Source organism: Pleurodeles waltl, chromosome 11 (assembly GCF_031143425.1).
Source record: "Pleurodeles waltl isolate 20211129_DDA chromosome 11, aPleWal1.hap1.20221129, whole genome shotgun sequence".
NCBI classification, from domain to species: domain Eukaryota; kingdom Metazoa; phylum Chordata; class Amphibia; order Caudata; family Salamandridae; genus Pleurodeles; species Pleurodeles waltl.
Window position 1 is genome coordinate 504,883,299 of NC_090450.1, and position 18,952 is coordinate 504,902,250.

The window sequence follows — 18,952 nt, forward strand, 5'->3', positions numbered from 1 at the left end:
GGGGGCAAGCATCTCCACTAGCTGGAGTGCCCTGAGGCGCTGTAACAAAGGGGGTGAGCCTTGGAGGCTCACCGCCAGGTGTTACAGTTCCTGCAGGGGGAGGTAAGAAGCACCTCCACCCAGTACAGGCTTTGTTACTAGCCACAGAGTGACAAAGGCACTCTTCCCATGTGGCCAGCAACATGTCTGGTGTGTGGCAGGCTGGTAAAACTAGTCAGCCCACACTGGAAGTTGGGTATGTTTTCAGGGGGCATCTCTAAGATGCCCTCTGGGGTGTATTTCACAATAAAATGTACACTGGCTTCAGTGTGAATTTATTGTGCTGAGAAGTTTGATACCAAACTTCCCAGTTTTCAGTGTAGCCATTATGGTGCTGTGGAGTTTGTGTCTGACATACTCCCAGACCATATACTCTTATGGCTACCCTGCACTTACAATGTCTAAGGTTTTGCTTAGACACTGTAGGGGCAGAGTGCTCATGCACCTATGCCCTCACCCATGGTATAGTGCACCCTGCCTTAGGGCTGTAAGGCCTGCTAGAGGGGTGACTTATCTATGCCATAGGCAGTGTGAGGTTGGCATGGCACCCTGAGGGGAGTGCCATGTCGACTTAGTCATTTTATCCCCACCAGCACACACAAGCTGGCAAGCAGTGTGTCTGTGCTGAGTGAGGGGTCCCCAGGGTGGCATAAGACATGCTGCAGCCCTTAGAGACCTCCTCTGGCATCAGGGCCCTTGGTACCAGGGGTACCAGTTACAAGGGACTTACCTGGATGCCAGGGTGTGCCAATTGTGGAAACAAAGGTACAGGTTAGGGAAAGAACACTGGTGCTGGGGCCTGGTTAGCAGGCCTCAGCACACTTTCAAATCATAACTTGGCATCAGCAAAGGCAAAAAGTCAGGGGGTAACCATGCCAAGGAGGCATTTCCTTACACCTACCACTGCCCAGAGGAAAAACAGGTGCCCTTATCTCTGAACAGATTTTGATTCACAGAGGTACCCACCAGGGATGCCCACTGTCTCCTTTGCTCTTCTCCCTCACGACTATATCGCTGGCGACCACTGTTCAAATACACTGCAGACCATGGGGATCCCACTCGGCGACGGTCAGCACTCAGTCTCACTTTATGCAGACGACCTGCACATTCGAGGTTGTGCATGCAATCCCCCCTGCTGTTGCACTTATTTTTTATGAATGTGGGACACTACTGGGCCTCAGGGTTATCTGCGCCAAGTCATGCCTATAGTTTCAATGGCGCCTGGCTGGAGTGGCAGGCAGCGATGTTCTGTTATTTGGGCATTTGGGTCTATCGCAAACCTGCCGACCTGTTTGATGGGAATCTCACCTGAGCAGTAACCTCACTGCAGGCACAGATGGGGTCCTGGAGATCATGCTCTCTCTTCATGGCTGGACAGACAGTACTTACCAAGCTGGTGATGCTACCCTGCCTGGTATGTTATTTCACTAATCTTCCTCTGTTTGTACAAAAATCCTTCTTTCATTCCCTTGAGAAATTCAAGCGGGAAATCCTTTGGCAGGGTGGCACTCCATAAATTATACTTACCAGCCCTTGATGATGGACTTGCTGTCTCAAAGTTCAAGCATTATGCCCTGGCCTCCCAACTGCAGTGGGTGGCTCGGTGGATAGCAGACCTCCAGATAACCGACACTGCCACGACCTACCCTGTTTGGAGTTTGCCGCGCATATTGCTCCTTTTTCACCCCTGCTCTAAAGCACCACTGCCTGCCTCCATATTAAGGAGTGGGCTCCACCAAAGAGGTGACGGGTCACCTCTTTGGTGGAGCTCTGTGACGGGTCACCTCTTTGGTGGAGCTCACTCCTTAATATGCTTTCGGCCAGCACAGCGTGGCAGATCTTTATCACAATGTCTCCCTCCTCTCCTTGAGTTTCTGAGGATGAGGGTTTCCCTCATGGCCATATCTTGCTACACTGGAATATCGGGCTCTCATCACACACAATGCCCGCTTTTGCCTTATTCAAAATTATATAGTTCTCAGAGCTTATCTCACCCCAGAATATAAAAACCAATATTATTATCGTACAGACTAACTTGTCTCCACTGTAGCTTGCCCGATTCTGATTTTCTACATATGCTCTGGGCTTGCCCATCCTTTCACTGTTACCGGCTAGGCCTCACCACATACTTGTCAAACTGCACAGGGCACCCCATCTTACACACATGGGAGTTGTGCCTCCTAGGCCTGCACCGCAGGGATAAGTAACACAGAGCCACTGCCTGCTTCATTGATCTGGGACTCCTCCTAGCCAAATGCTTGATCACCCATACATGGAAATCGCTTATTCCTCCTACTGTCACTGCCTGGGAACATTCCATGAGTGGGCTCAGGCCGAGGGCACTGCCCTCCGCAGGGAGGATTGAGGGGTTTACGCAAATACCATCTTGCAGCGTGTTGGGAGGCCATTTGACTTCCAGACTACCCTGCTGCCCACTACTGATTCACCAAGGGGGACTTTCCCTTGTATATGCACAGGGAACTCTCCAGTTACTTGTCTCCCATCAGACGTGTCAGATACCTTGTCTTGACTGCTCCCCCTCACATCACATCTATTATTCCATAGGCTATTAACACTGTGGCTATGCCTATTTTAATGGTATGGAATGGCTCAGACTTGTTACACATTTTAGAGTTTGATGTTTTATTTCACATACTTGTTGAATCTAAATCAGATTTCCCTGTGACCTTATCTCATCACTGTTGATAATATGTTCAAGTCATGTATAAGCTGCAAAATTCAGAGAACACCTAATAAAAAAGATTCAAACAAAAAATCAGATGTCATAGTGCTGAGACCTCGGGTCAGCTGCAAAATGTTTAACTAGCGTGGGTAGGAGACTTCACTAGGATCAAACAAAATGTAATCAGGAAATTCTGAAATGCCTATTTCAAAGACAATATTTATATCAGCAGATGTACTAGTGCACCTGTGCCCCACCTTGCCATTAACACTCATCTGTTTTAGCATGATTTCATTGGTGTATCTGAGCTGGCGTGTAATACCAAAAGTGCACAAACTTTAATATAGCCTCCTCCCTTGCTACACACTCTGTACTGGTGTGTATTCCTCCTTAAAGAGGGAGCGTTCCAGTTACATTTACCATTTCCATTTTGCAGGAGTATTCCTAGGGTAGGGGGAGGAGGGTGGAAGAGAGAAGCCTGTAGAAATCTCCATATATCAAACAATCATCCATCTTGGTTATAAGACCCATTTCTTAAAGGCGGTAGGTGTTTTACTAGTATGAGGTTTGACTGTGGTCTCTGTGACCCAGTGCTGAATATCTGATCTGTGTGACCCAGTATCTCAGGAGTTGGTTTTGGGTAAAAAGTAATGTTTATTTAATTATTCAAGGGATTGTATCCCCTTAGAATCAAACATGTCACAAATTCTTTTACAGTTTAGTTTGTGCTATTCGATAAAGGCTTCTCACACCACCGCAGGTGTGAAATCAGGATTGTATATATATATATATATATTGGGGGTTAAGGGGTTAAAGATGATATAGAAGCAAGTCCCCATGCCACTCTGCCAACATCTGTAAAGTGGCCCTAGTGACCGGTTTGGAATTAATTCCCCACGGTCTGTGTTTTGTGGGAAACCACAGTGCTTTCCAAATGTGCATTCCCGCAATATGCTGGTCTGTAAACAACCCATGGTTTTCAGTCTCCCAGCTATACCATTCCACAAGGTATCTAAGATGGATTTCAAGGAGGTAGTCTGAAAGATTGGGAATACCCAGGGCCCCATTCATTTGGGTAGATAAACAGGTTTCCTTGCCAGCCAAGTTTTTTTTAACCTCCCACATAAAGTTCTATATTAGCCTTTGTATCTTCTCCAGGGTTTTGGTGGTGGTTGTTGTGGCAGGGGTTCAAAATAATTAGAGGAGTTGTGGCGGAAGGTCATCTTCATTGCTGGGATACGCCTAATCATGAGAGACTCACTTTCCGTCATGATTGAAGATCCCAGCGGGCTTGGGCGAGCAAATCACTATTATTAAGAATGGCTGTTTAGTCCAGGGAGGAATACAGTTTGATTCCCAGGTATGGAATACATTTCTTTGCCGAGGGCTTTGCAGGTTGTCTTGTGTTTTCTTTGGGATCTGCATGTTCAGAACCTCTGCTCTGGGACTGATTTTGAAGCCTGACACCATCCCGAAAGTTGAGCTCAAACAGTATTGCCTTAAACAATAGAGTGGGGTTTGTCAAGGTGAGGATTACATTGTCTGTGTACAGACCGAGCTTGTATTCATGCTTGCAATTATGGCCCCTGTAATGTCAGGGTTGGCCCTAATCTTCTTAGCTAGGGGTTCCAGGTATAGCACAAATAAAAGAGGGGACAACGGACAGCCCTGCTGTGTACCCCCAGGCACCAGGAAGGGGTCTGACAGCATCCTGTTGATCTTGACTCTAGCGTGGGGTCATGCGTAGTTAGTTGTTCAGGTCTCAAGTTCTAAATATGGGACCCAATCTCAGTATACTGAGTATTTTTCTGTTGAAAGGACTAATCCACCTTTTCGACACTGATCAACAGTCCAGGATATTTTCTCTAAAATATGAAGAATTTTCTTAGTGGTGCTACTACTGCCTAACTCTGGGTAATCCCAGATTTACTTGGTTCTATTAGTCCTGCCATTAACAGAGTGAGGCATTGCACCATGATCAACATAAGGATCTTTGTGTCAATATTCAGAAGGAGGCTGGGGAGGTATGAAGCCCAAGCTTTTGTGTCCTTCCCTGCCACTGTTATAACAGCATCTCTCATAGTTTCGCAGATAGCATCGAAGGGCATCACCAGCTGTATAGGCATGTTAAGGCTGGTGGTAGTATGGGACAGAAGGTCTCATAGAATCCTGCTGTGTAGTCATCTAGACTGGGGGGCCTTACAGACCTGCCATTTAGTGATGTCACTGATTGCCTCTTCAAGTGAGACATCTTTTTCCAGGGAGTACGTCTGTGTGTGGGCCATGGAGGGCATCACAGATTCCCCCAGATATGGCCCTATATTTGGATCCACAATGCTCTCTGCTGAGTATAGTATCTCATAAAAGGTCTCAAAGCTTATGCAATCTCCCTCTGTGTGGAGCTTCTCGCCTATGGGAGAGACAACCTCAGATATCATTTAATTATGTATCCTCACCCTGAATTTGCATGCCAGTAATTTACCTGCCTTGCTTCCCCACCTCGTCAGCAGGCAGATACAAGTCAATACTTTGCTTTTGCAAAATCTAAAGCCTTGAGCTGCTGTCTAAGCTGTGTTAGTCAGTGACAAATTATTTGTCCCCGAGTGCTTGTGCTCTAAATCAAGGACTCCGACCTTGCCCTCCAGATCGATCCATTTCACCTTCCTTTTCTTGCTGAGATTGGTTGATATGGTGAATATTACCCCCACTGCTGCCTTAAGGTAGTCCCATAGTGTGGTGATATGTACATCAAGATGGGCGTCTAATTTAACAAAGTTTTGTATAGAGCTCTGTAACTCCTCTTTAACTGATTCTCCCTCCAAAAGACGATCATACAATCTCAGGAGTGGCGGGCGGTCTTCTAATTTAATTTAGGAGCAAATTGTGAAGAGGCGATCATTCAAGGATGCACATAAGGAAAATAAACCCTCCCTGCCTCCCATTTCCACAAACAACTGGACGCAGCATTATACCCCTGAAAGTGTTGGGCAGCAGTATGGCTACCCCAGCATTTTTGTGAAAGAGGAGGAAAAAATTGATTGGGGAACCATTTATATTTAATTTGCCACTAGTCCTAGTTGGGCAGATGTGTTTCCTGGAGGGGGCAGATACCACACTTGGGAGTTCCAGAGCATAATTACATTTTACTGCTGCATTGAGGCCCCTCACATTGAAATTCATTACTTCAATCACAGTTAATAGGGGAAGTGTCTCAGTAGCAGTTAACTCTAGAGTAGTTGTGTGCTCCCCTCATAGAAGAGTGGATATCGAGTGTACTTAGTGTAGTGGCTTATATGAGAAGGGACTCTCTTTAAACTTCTGAACTTAGAACCTCAACTGAAACTCTCTCTCAACTAAAGACTATCTAACTGTGTATAACCCTACATGGTAGATTTGAGGAAACAAGATCAATTCCATCCTCCTGCCCCAACTCTCCAGCCTCAGTTCCCACCAGATCCCTAATAGATGTAAAAAAAAGAATAATCTATGAAAACCTCCAATTTTCCATTTGAACAACTGTCAACCATAAAATACTCCTGTAGAGCCAGCGCTTTCTGGTCCAGAGATTAACAAGTTCACAAAGTGCTATCAAAATCAAGGGTCTGTGAACTCATTCATACCCTGTGGATCCATCTGCCTGTAGCTTGTGCAGGATGGCTTTCCTTTCATGCTAGATTTAATCCGAGGACGGTTTATGGACATTCTGCTTGGAGGTCACCCTTGTCCAGTGCCCATGCCTACACAAAGTGGATCTTTCTTGTGGTTAGTAGCCATGGGGGGACATCATCAGCTGTTGAGTCTCCAAAGACCAGGACACACTAATCATCAGTGGGGTACATAGAGGTATTTGTTACAGGTGAAAATCAAATGAAAGTGGTGTCCCCTTAAGGCCTTTGTCCTGAAGGACAGATGTTTCTTGTGGAGTGTGGCACTGGAAAAATCCTGATATAGTCAAGTATTGGCTCCCTCAACATTTATCTCCTCCATGATTCATGCAAACTTAATAACGCCCTCCTTTTTTTTTTTTTTTTAAGTGGAGCACACAGGTCAGAATATCTGTAGGGTGGCCCTGTGATCAGGCAGGCATCACAGTCTGATGCATCCTGTCGGGCTAGAAATCAGTTTCAAGTGTCTCTAACAAGATCTGGTGGAACAGGTGTCTGATAAAGCACTCACTGTTGCCTTTCTCAACCCCTATAGGCTCGCCTTGCATTTTAATATTAGACTTCCTGGATCTATGTTTAAGATCTTCAAGGTGACACTGGAAGCCTATATTTTGGTTTCACCTGTCTATTCCACGCAAGGCTCGCCTAGGCCTGAACCAGGTCCCCAAAGCAGATGTACTGGTCTTCCTTTCTGTGGCCATCAAGTCACTTATACTGCTGCGGGCTTTGATTTGCATCATATCCTTCCATTCTGTCAAAGGGTTGAGTGCCACATAATATGCTAGGTCTGCTATGTCAATGTCACTTGGGGATCAAACTCCCAAGGTAAGCACTCCCTTCACAGGCCTGAAGATCTGTGTGACATTTAACCCAGCTTGACCCCTGACTTGGGATCATTCACTCCTCTAGCCCTCTCACTCTGCCAGGGGGGCAGTGGGAGGACCAAAATTTGTATCTTCGATGTTGCCTCCAAAGGAGATGCGTCTCACTTCAAAGTCCCAGAGATTGCCATACAGTCCATATGTGCCCACTCTGTTGAGCCTCCAGCCTCCCACTCCCTGCAGCTCCGCATTAAGACTTGGTACGACATGTTGGGTGGCAGGGGAGGGCCTCCTATCTCCAGAAGGTGATTCCTCCTTGATCTACATAGAATGCACCATGGGCTGGTGCTCAGTCTTCACTGATGCCTTGTGGGGGTCCCAGCTCAATGGAGTGCAATTCAGGAAGTGCTCATTTTGGACCCAGTGGATGACCCCCCCTCGTGCTACCATGGCCCCCATGAAGGGCTTGAGGGACGGCGGATATGGGGCACAGCACCTCAATTTAAATGTGTTGGGCACATGGTCTGGTCCTAACTCTGGTATTGGAGAAGCCCCCTCTCCAATCAGCAGGGCAGGGGCAGCTGTATGCTTGTGTCTGTGGATGGGAATGAACTTTGCTTCATCCCCATCACTCATCTCCGTGCAAGAGGGCGGCACTGGCATTTTGAGCACTCTGACGTTCGGCTTCTGAAAGTTTCCACTCCTGCCCATGCGTCCAGACGATGTTTCTTGCCACAACGTGCTTCTCTAGAGTCCACACATACCTGGATACAGCTGAGCCCCAAAGTTCATTCCGGAAGCTACAGGGAGTAAGTGCAGTGTAGGATCTGAAGGGAGTGGCTCCTACTCCTACCTCTGTCTTGGCTACGCCCGAGGGATGTGGAATTCATATAGCCCGACGCCCAGGACATATTGTTTGGGGCCAAGGACAAAATGTTTTCACTTGTATTTTGACATTAGGACAAGTAGACCCAAACCCCAGCAGCACAAAGCCTTTGGCTGGCAGTTTACAGTATCACATTATGGATCGAGGAAGAGCATTGTCTACTGTTAAGGCATTATTTGTGTCTATATGTTTATGCTGTTCAAGCTTGTATTATTGTTCACTATTGGACTTTTTTGCTTATGCAGGGTCATCCCCAATCTTTTTGCCTCCTGCCTCCTATTTGTTTTTGACCTGTTGCTGTTGGCTATTGAACTCTGAGCACTTTACCACTGCTAACCAGTGCTGAAGTGCATATGCTCTCTGTGTAAATTGTATTGTTGATTGGTTTATTGCCATATTTCATTTACTAGTAAGTCCTAGTTAGGTGCACTAGAGGTGCCAGGGCCTGTAAATCAAATGCTACTAGTGGGCCTGCAGCACTGGTTGTGCCACCCACATAAGTAGCTCTGTATTCATGTCTCTGACCTGCCACTGCAGTGTCTGTGTGTGCAGTTTTAACTGTGAATTCGACTTGGCAAGTGTACCCACTTGCCAGGCCTAAACCTTCCCTTTTCTTACATGTCAGACACTCCTAAGGTAGGCTCTAGGTAGCCCGAAGGGCAGGGTGCAGTGTATGGTTAAGGTAGGACATATAGTAATGTGTTTTATATGTCCTGACAGTGAAATATTGCTAAATTCGTTTTTTACTGTTGCAAGGTCTGTCCCTCTCCTAGGTTAATATGGGGGCTACTTTTAAATCTGATTAAAGTGTTGGTTCCCTTTGGGAGCGGATGGACATGTGGAGTTTGGGGTCCCTGAGCTCACAATTTAAAAGTACATCTTTTAGTAAAGTTGATTTTAAGATTGTGTGTTTGAAAATGCCACTTTTAGAAAGGGAGCATTTTCTTGCTTATACCATTTCTGTGACTCTGCCTGTTTGTGGATTCCCTGTCTGGGTCAGTTTGACAGTTTGGCTGGTTGCACCTCACACTAGACAGTGACACAAAAGGAGCTGGGGTGTAGTCTGCATTTCCTGATGAGCCATCTGTGCTAGGAGGGAGGGGAGGAGTGGTCACTTACACCTGAAAGGGCTGTGCCTGTCCTCACACAAAGCAGTCTCCGACCCCCAGGTGAGCGTCTGGGGCCTGGCCTGGGCAAGGCAGGATTTCACATTCAAAAGAGACTTTACTTTGAAGTAGGCCTATTTCAAAGGAGAAATTGGGTATAAGAAGGGCACCCAAAACCACATACTTTAGAACACTTCTGGAAACAAGAGGAACCTCTGCCTGGAGAAGAGCTGAGGAGAAGTGCTGCCCTGCCTGTGACTGTGCTTTGTGGAGCTATCCTGCAGTTGCTGCTTCTGCCAGAGTAAGAGGGCAAAGACTGGACTTTGTGTGCCTTCCATCTTGTGAAGAAATATCCAAGGGCTTGATTTAGACCTTGCCTCCTGTTGTTTGAAGTCTCAGGGACAGCAAAGACTTCTCTCTGCCAGCACCTGGAGTCTCTGGAGAGACTCCTGCTCTGACAAGTGGTGCCCTATCCAGTCCCTGGGCTCTTGAAAGGAAAGCTGGTGGAAATCTACTTTGGACGACTGCGGACCGACGCTGCTGCTGAATCCGGTGACGCTGCTTGCAACCTACTCCGTGATCTTCGCTAGGATGCGACGCCCTTCGCGGGCCTGACGCCACTGCAGCCCCGCTGAAGTCCGTGACTCCGTGGAAGTCGCCGCACCACGTCATGACCGACACCGCTCGAAGTGCGTGGATTCAACATTTCGCACAGACGCTGCGATCCCCGACTTCGTGCATCGACTTGTTTTCACTCTTCACCAAAGGTACTGTACTTGGGGGTCTATGCGACTCCGTGTCTGGCGCCACTGGTGTCGGCTAGTTGGGAACGACTCCGTCATGGCGCCGTGTTAACACCTCATCGAAGCATTTTGTGTTTCTAAGAGCTATTTTTGAGTTTAATCTTTAAAAATTCATAACTTAAATTGTGTGTGTCTGATTTTTGTCGTTTTGGTCTTGTTTTGTTCAGATAAATATTTCCTATTCTTCTAAACTGGTGTTGTGTTATTTTGTAGTGTTTTCATTAAGTTAATGTGTGTGTTGGTACAAATACTTTACACCTAGCACTCTGAAGTTAAGCCTACTGCTCTACCAAGCTACCAAGGGGGTAAGCAGGGGTTAGCTGAGGGTGATTCTCTTTTACCCTGACTAGAGTGAGGGTCCTTGCTTGAACAGGGAGTAACCTGACAGTCAACCAAAGACCCCATTTGTAACATTCACTAATGTAAAACCTTTATTATTAGGGTAAGCAGTCTAAGGAAATGTAAGCTCGGACTGCACTACTGAAAGTGATTCCATCATAAAAATGCGTACAGACGTTTGAAAAGTTTAACAATATGAAGCTGCGTATACTGCTCCCAGAATGCACTCTGATCAGATGCAAATATTTGAAGACGCTTGAAAGCAAGTTTGATTCTTTCCTTTCAAAATAAAATGTTCACAATAAAATGCAACTAGGAAAAAAAAGTTTTGCTAATCTAATGGAAAATTTTAGATACAATTTTTGAAGCATAATTTAGTGAAATGTGTTGATGCATGCTAAAAAAAATCATAATCATAACTACGGGAATTATGAAAATAAACAAGCATTGGCAAAGCCAATAAGCCCAACACTGGTTGTCAGCTTTTGGGTTTTGTCAATGTGTGGCTTGTTTTAACATGGTTTTTGCAAAACTTTATTGTTGTGGGAGCTACCGGTCCCGCACATTGGAAAAAGGAAAAATTATTTTTTGGTCTTAAAAAGCACACATTGCTCAGAAATCCCTGGCACTAAACAAAACTACTTTGTGTGCAGATATGCTCCTTGAGCAAGAACAGAAAGTTGTCACTCACTGTGAAGCCAGCAACAGACAGATAGACAGATTAAATTTTAATAAAAACAAAAGGTCTTGGTTAGCCTCAAACCCATTTAAGGGCCCTATTCTTAAAGAAAGTCACAAAAGTGCACTTATGGTATATATCCTTGCATTAGTGTGGATTTACAGATTTTATAGATTCACAAGGATTTACAGAAGTAGGCCAGGAAATCATACTCCTAGAAAACATTTGTGAACTGCATTTTAGCACGAGCAAACATGCATGGGTAGATTTGCTCAGGCAAATATTTGTTGAGCATTTACAAGTTAACTTTCCTCGAACCACTTTTATCCCATCATGGGAGAAGTTTTACTTCTGCCCTTGTCAGCAGTAAATGTCTAACCTTTCTCGTATGGAAAAAGATCAAAGAAGAGCTGGAACAAAAATTCCTAAAGCATGTAAGTTAGTAGGTTTGCATATATTCAAATGAGCATTCCAGTCCTGGAACTATTGCTCACCGCTGATTCCAGCCCAAGTATGTGATCTGTGGAAAGGTGGCAAAAGGAAATTGCTAGTATTCAAACCGTACTGTTGTATGAGCCCTTATATATAGTCTATATATAGAGGGGCTATTATCAGCGCTCTTAAATAATGAAATTGCTGCCATAATTTGTCACAGCACTAGTGGGCACCAAACGGACAAGTGGATTTTTTACAAGACAAGTAGATTTATGAGACGGACTGTCCCATGGACAAGCAGATATTTTGTTAAATTACACACCACTGGCTCCTTTCAAGCAAACACTTGACTGGCAGAGAGGAGTACGTCCATAAAAGCAACCTTTCTTTCCAGTTGAGTAAAGCTCTTGATTGACTGCTTTGACAAACAGCTACATTTTAGCAAAATCAATTCTTTTAATGCAATGTCAGTGGGTGGAAACACACTTCTTGTCATCAGGTGAGACTATAATCTATTTTGTTTTCTGGATGATCAGTTGTGATTCAGATTTGAATTTCACCTCTTATACAGACAGGTCACCTTTATGGTACTGAATCAAGAGAATTTTATACCAGGGAGAATTACGTAAAAACAAGTGTCTGTACCACCCAATTAACAAAAAAACTCTGTTGGAGAAATTTGCCATTTGGATAGTTTCTATTAATCTATGTACTGATTATTCATCTTCGGCAACTGAAGTGAGTGTGTTATTAGCCGAGGTTACCCATGTTGAATGGCGAATAAAGCTAAAATGAAAAAAAGACTGAACAGCAATCTCAAAGCTACGCTTTAAGAATATGAAGGTTGACATTTGTGTGAGACTGTCAATCCAGTGTCTCAGTAGCTTAAATATGCAATTTTAAAGAATTAGTGTATTCTTAATGTGAGAGATAAAAGAGCAGAATTCCCTCTGTTGACATACGCATTGTAAAAAATTAGATGGCATAGATGATACTTATAAGGCTCCAGTAACAGGCCTCATTATAGTCCCCTCCCCACCCCCAGTCAGTGAACGCTGTACTTGGGGAGGTTGAGGTAAATGTCAACACACCAAAAAACACAAAACACGTACTGGGATAGAAGGCATTATGGTGCCAGAAGAAAAAGACAGGCAAACTGCAACTGTATCACAGTGATTTGTATGGCTATGTGTTGTTCTGGGTTCAGCCATGCTGTCAGCATCTTCGGAAAAGCACAATAGTACTATTAGAACTGGAAAACATTATCAAATTACAGACCACTCTGTCAAACAACTGGATCTTGACTGGACTTTGCTGCTTGTTTCTTGTTTAATGAGTTTTAGCTCCTAAGTAAGACATCCCCTTAAGTCTTAGGAAGCCTTAAAGTGACTGAGACAAGCTGCTTCAGAATACAAAAACCTGAAAAGTTGGGACTTACACAGTTTTTGGACTTCCAAGATCGCCACAGCTGTCAGGGAGTTCTCTCAGTAAAGGTGTCCAATTTTGATGCAACTTCATTGGATACAGACTCAGGCTTTACCCACTGGAGAATTTTACGCTCCACATAAAAGACTTATGTCAGAATTAAAATCTTTGACCGGGGGAACCCGTTGGTGCATCCAACAAGCTCAGCCTGAAAAACGCCAATGTCCCAGTCTACTGCTTTGAACAACTATAATTTGCATTTACTGTTTTTTGGCACTAGTTTTACTTAAACTTTAAAAAATTAATATCTCTTGTTTCCCTTATTGGATTTTTATTGTTCTCATGTCTCATTTGTTTATTAAATTTTACCAATTCTTCTAAGTCAACTTGGGATTATTGTTGTGTACAGTGACTACCATTACGGTTTTGGGACTCCAAAAATACTTCGCACATTGCCCAAAGTTAAACAAGTCTTCTCTGTGCCATAGCTACCAAGGGGTTGAGCTCATGGCAATTCAGCAACTTTGGATTCACCTCGACAAGTTGGTGTTATTATTCCCTGAGGTGGGCAACCATCTCTCCCAAATAATAATTCACTTTCTTCCAGTCATCAATGCCCTGAGACCTGACTCTCACTCTCCTAACAGCTCTAAAACCTTTGAGAGGTATGTATTGGGGTCTGCAACCCACAAGCTGAAATCTTCAAACCCTACCATCTGTCTTGATGGCAAAATTAAATACAATTTCTGTTTTGCAACAATGATGAGGCTGTCACAGGCTTTTGGTCTAAAATATATCACAAATTATATGCTGTCACTGTGATAGGCTTTGTCAAAATAATTGGAGTTCCTCCAGAATTTCTGTCCTTAAAACTGACCCTTAATACAGAACTTTTCAAATCGCTGTCCAGAATTCGATATGGTGAAACAAGGTTACCATAAATGGACCCCATTTTTAGGTTGAGCGCACAAGCTCTTTGACCTGCTGTGAGTATTGTGGGCTTTTAAACATGCCCATGTCATGTCCATCCCTTTCACTTGTTCGGCGGCTTGCCTTTAAAAAAAAATCACTTGATACCATTAGTAAATGCTTTACGTTTGTCCCACCTTGAGGCTGTTTCTGTCACGCCCTGCAGACTGCCCCGTTACATGAATTATTGTACGATTGCCGATACACTTCAACATAGGCAAACTACAATTTTTTTCTTTCTCTCTCCTTCAACATTACTTCTACAAAACATTTCCACTCATAACTCAGCATGTGGTGGTCCTAGGATAATGGGACCACCACCAAAATGTTCAGTACGATGCACTCTTTCTGTTCAGGTCATATCTGGGTCCCTGCACTAAGTTAGTGGGGACTCCAAAATAAAAACCCATCCCACCATTGTGTCTCTTTAAGCCTTCTTAAGGCTGGAACTTTTGTCTAGCAGCTGGGAATAGCTTGTTCTTTAAGAGCCTTGTTTGGAATATTGTTCTAAAAATATGTAATGCATTATTACCTCTACGGGCTAAATATATGGGTACACTACAATATTTATTACTATTTTTGTGTGGTTATGCTCCCTAGGGGCTAACTATATAGTTATAGTTATCTCTGGGTCCCCACACTAGGTTAGTAAGCCCCCAAAATATTAATCCCTTCCACCAATCAGTGTCTTTAAAGCTTTTGTTTTACAGCTGGGAGTTTTGTTTTAAAGGCCTTGTTTGTAATATCATTGCAGTAGGCCTGCTAGCCCTAAAACGCCCTCTAGGGGCTAAGTGTGCAGTTATACTGCGTTACTTTCTCCTCTTTGTTTCAAGGGGTTATGCCCTCCAGGGGCTAACAATATGGTTACATGACCATGTTTCTTACAAATTATATTTTTGCTATGGTGCCCTCTAGGGGCTGTTTTGCGCATTACAGTCTAATGCCAAACGTTTATTTCTGATAAAGGTTTATATAACTATATATGTTGTAATAATCTTTCCTTAGTACAGTTATGACTATGATTCAAGACAACTTAACATCCTTATCACACTATCACTGTTTGAACACTCTTCATATCGTTGGGTATCCCTTCTAGTTTATTTCTCCTCAGTGGCTGTCTTGTATCTTTTTGGTGGAATTGTGTTTGTCAGTAACTCTGATGGTGGGATTGTGAACGTGGTATTCTATTGGAATTAGCATGGCACATTTGAATTGGGATGCTAAATGGCAACATTTTCATTTTTTGCTGCTGATAGAGGAAGAAGGTAAATGGAAGTGCTTTTGTTATATGCAGGGCCACTGGAATTAGATGGCAGGAAAAGATTAATTTATGAGGCACAGTTGACCAATTTATGTGGCAAGAAAAGTCCAGTTATGAATTTACAATGCCAATAGCTCTAACTCAAGCATGTGCCAGACCTACTGCATATGCTTGTTAGTTTTTGCAAAATGTATTGGCAGCATCTCCTAGGATGGCGATGCCTAAAGTGTCACAGGAAATTATTACCACCTCGACCAGCATCACAGCTCTTTCACTTGCTAAATCTTTGTCATCACTGGAAAGTGTTCGGATACTACATATGAAAAGTAGCAGAGTAACCATTTGCGTAGTGCAAAAGTGTGTAATGTGCAAGGTGACTGGGGCTGTAGATGTTTACTAAAAATGACTGCATTTGAGGCCAGATATAATATAATTTTCTTTTCATTGACTTATTTTATTTCCTTCTTTGGAAGTTGGGAGTAAAAGTCTTTCTTGAGGAGTGAAAAAGTAAATATCTTTCATAATGGGAGTATGGTTAAACTGGTAAAAAACATAAAATATGTATTTTTAATTGTACACATTTTGTCTTTAGTAAATAGTTGTAAAGTTGTGTAAATTACACCTTTTACACCCGTCTTTCAGATCAAGCAGGAAACACAATGAAGCGTCTCCTTGAGATAGGCCGCTGTTAGTAAATACTAAAACTTACTTGCTTGGGATGCAGATTTTGGCTCACTGTCGTTAGCAGAAGCTGTGTTGTCAACAGATGTGCCATCTCTATGAAATGTTGCCATCACGTACTGCACCAATGTCAAAAGAGAAATTAAGAGTTACTAAACAATTAAACTGTCAATTTATTGTATTTCATATTTCTGCATTGCTATGTTAATGTAAATCTATATATGTATATTCAATAACAAAAACAAAGGTTAAAAATGTGTTATAATTAGGAAAACTTTACTTATCCTTATATAAACAAAATTTACCTACACAAATATTAGAAATGCAAAAGTTATAGTTACACTTTAAATTTATAACTTGCAGACCAACTTTAACCCCTTTGCTGCCACGCCTTTTCCCCTCAGGTGCCAAGCCTTTTTTTGGCTGGCAATTCACGCTTAGGCCCTCATAACTTTTTGTCCACATAAGCTACCCACGCCAAATTTGCGTCCCTTTTTTCCAACATCCTAAGGATTATAGAGGTACCTAGAGTTTGTGGGTTCCCCTGAAGGAGACCAAGAAATTAGCCAAAATACAGCAAACATTTTGTTTTTTAAACAAAATGGTAAAAAAAGGGCTACGGAAGAAGGTTTGTGTTTTTTTTCCTGAAAATGGCATTGACAAAGGGTTTACCGTGCTAAAATCACCAGCTTCCCAGCTTTCAGGAACAGGCAGACTTGAATCCGAAAACCACATTTTTCAACACAATTTTGTCATTTTACTTGGACATACCCCATTTTTACTATTGTCGTGCTTTTAGCCTCCTTCCAGTTAGTGACAGAAATGGGTGTGAAACCAATACTGGATCCCGGAAAGCTAAACCTTTCTGAAAAGTAGACAAAATTCTGAATTTGTGTAGATCATACAAGGTTTTCCTACAGAAAATAACAGCTGAAATAAAACAAATATTGGAATTGAGCTGAAAAAAACTGCCATTTTTCTCCACGTTTTACTCTGTAACTTTTTCCTGCGATGTCAAATTTTTGCAAGATTTTCTAAAGCAATATACTGTTACGTCTGCTGAACTCTTCTGGTTGCTGGGATATATAGAACTTGGAGGTTCATCAAGAACCCAAGGTACCGAGAGCCAGTAAATGAGGTGCACCTTGTAATGGGGTTTCATTGAATACCTGGTATACAGCAATTCATTTGGTTAAATATAAAGACTGAAAAATCAATCAATCAGTAATTTGTTAAGCGAGCTATTCACCCGGAAGGGTCTCAAGGCACTGGTATCAAGGAAACCTTTGTATTTCCAAAATGGGCACAAGATAAGGTGTAGAGAAGCAGTTGTTAGCTGCACATCTCTGAGTTCCGGGCTGCCCATAAAAGCATGTGAATTACAGGACATTTCTCAAATAGATGCCTTTTTTACACACTGTCTTACATTTAGAAGGAAACAATGTAGAGACAGACAAAGGGCAATAACACTTATTCTGCTATTCTGTGTTCCTCCAAGTCTCCCGATAAAAATGGTACCTCACTTGCGTGGGTAGGCCTAATGCCCACGACAGGAATCGCAATATGGACACATCACATTTTTACATTGAAATCTGACCTGTTTTCTGTAAGGTGTCTAGCTGTGGATTTTGGCCTCTAGCTCTAAGGAAACCTAACAAACCTGTGCAATTTTTAAAACTAGACACCTAGGGGAATCCAAGATGGGGTTATTTGTGGGGCTCTCACCAGGTTTTCTTATCCAGAATCCTTTTCAAACCTCAAAACTGGCCCAAAAACACCTTTTCCTCACATTTGGGTGACAGAAAGTTCTGGAATCTGAGAGGAGCCACAAATGTCCTTCCACACAGCGTTTTCTCAAGTCTCCCGATAAAAATGGTATCTCACTTGTTTGGGTACGCCTAGTGCCCATGACAAGAAATGCTTGTCGCAGGCAAATCACATTTTCCAAAAGAAAACAGAGCTGTTTTTTGCAAAGTGCCTAGCTGTGGATTTTGGCCTCTAGCTCAGCCGGCACCTAAGGAAACCTACCAAACCTCTGCATTTTTTTAAAACTAGACACCTACGGGAATCTAAGTTGGGTGACTTGTGGGGCTCTCACCAGGTTCTATTACCCAGAATCCTTTGCAAACCTCAAAATTTGGCCCAAAAAAACATGTTTTCCTCACATTTCGGTGACAGAAAGTTCTGGAATCTGAGAAGAGCACAGATTTCCTTCCACCTAGCGGTCCCCCAAGTCTCCTGATAAAAATGGTACATCATTTGTGTGGGTAAGCCTAGTGCCCGTGACAGGAAATGCACCATTCCACAACGTGGACACATCACATTTCCCAAAGAAAACAGAGCTGTTTATTGCAAAGTGCCTAGCTCTGGATTTTGGCCTCTAGCTTAGCCGGTACCTAGGGAAACCTACCAAACCTGTAAACCTGTGCATTTTTGAAAAACTAGACACCTAGGGGAATCCAAGATGGGGTGACTTGTGGGTCTCCCACTAGGTTCTGTTACCAAGAATCCTTGGCAAACCTCAAAATTAGACAAAAAAAAAACACTTTTTCTTTACATTTGGGTGACAGAAAGTTCTGGAATCTTAGAGGAGCCACAAACTTCCTTCCACCCAGCATTCCCCCAAGTCTCCAGATAAAAAGGTACCTCACTTGTGTGGGTAGGCCTAGTGCCCGCGAAAGGAAATGCCCCAAAACACTATGTGGACACATAAACACATCAAATACAAAACTACCTGTTTTTGCGGGGGCACCTGCATTTTTGGTCCTGGGCTCAGCAGTCATACAGGGAAACCTACCAAACCCAAACATTTCTGAAAACTAGACACCTGAGGGAGTCCAGGAAGGTGTGACTTGCGTGGATTCCCCAGTGTTTTCTTACCCAAAATCCTCAGCAAACCTAAGATTTAGCTAGAAAATCACATTTTCCCACATTTCTGTATGGGATCACCGCACCAGGACTAATTTCCTACCACCCAACGTTCCCCTCCTTCTCCTGATAAAAATAATACCTCACTTGTGTAGGGTGGGTCAAGTGCCTGTGATAGAGAAGAGCCAAAAACATGTTGAAATTGAGGGGGAACCCAAGCGGGTCCAAAAAAGCAGTTTGAAAAATTAGGCTGACAAGTGGGGCAGAATTGTTATTGGTATAGATATGACAA

The 18,952-nt window shown here is 43.3% G+C and overlaps 1 protein-coding gene across 3 annotated transcripts in view; it reads right to left on the reverse strand.

The window, feature by feature from the left end:
• LOC138265818 (ubiquitin carboxyl-terminal hydrolase 12A-like) overlaps positions 1 to 18,952 on the reverse strand; it is a 735,388-nt gene that overhangs the window by 664,523 nt on the left and 51,913 nt on the right. For all 3 annotated transcript variants that reach the window (XM_069213886.1, XM_069213884.1, XM_069213885.1), the window contains one exon: positions 15,821 to 15,911. In XM_069213886.1, coding sequence (XP_069069987.1) covers positions 15,821 to 15,905 — 85 coding nt within the window. In that variant the 5' untranslated portion in view covers positions 15,906 to 15,911. The remainder of the gene's footprint in view (positions 1 to 15,820; positions 15,912 to 18,952) is intronic.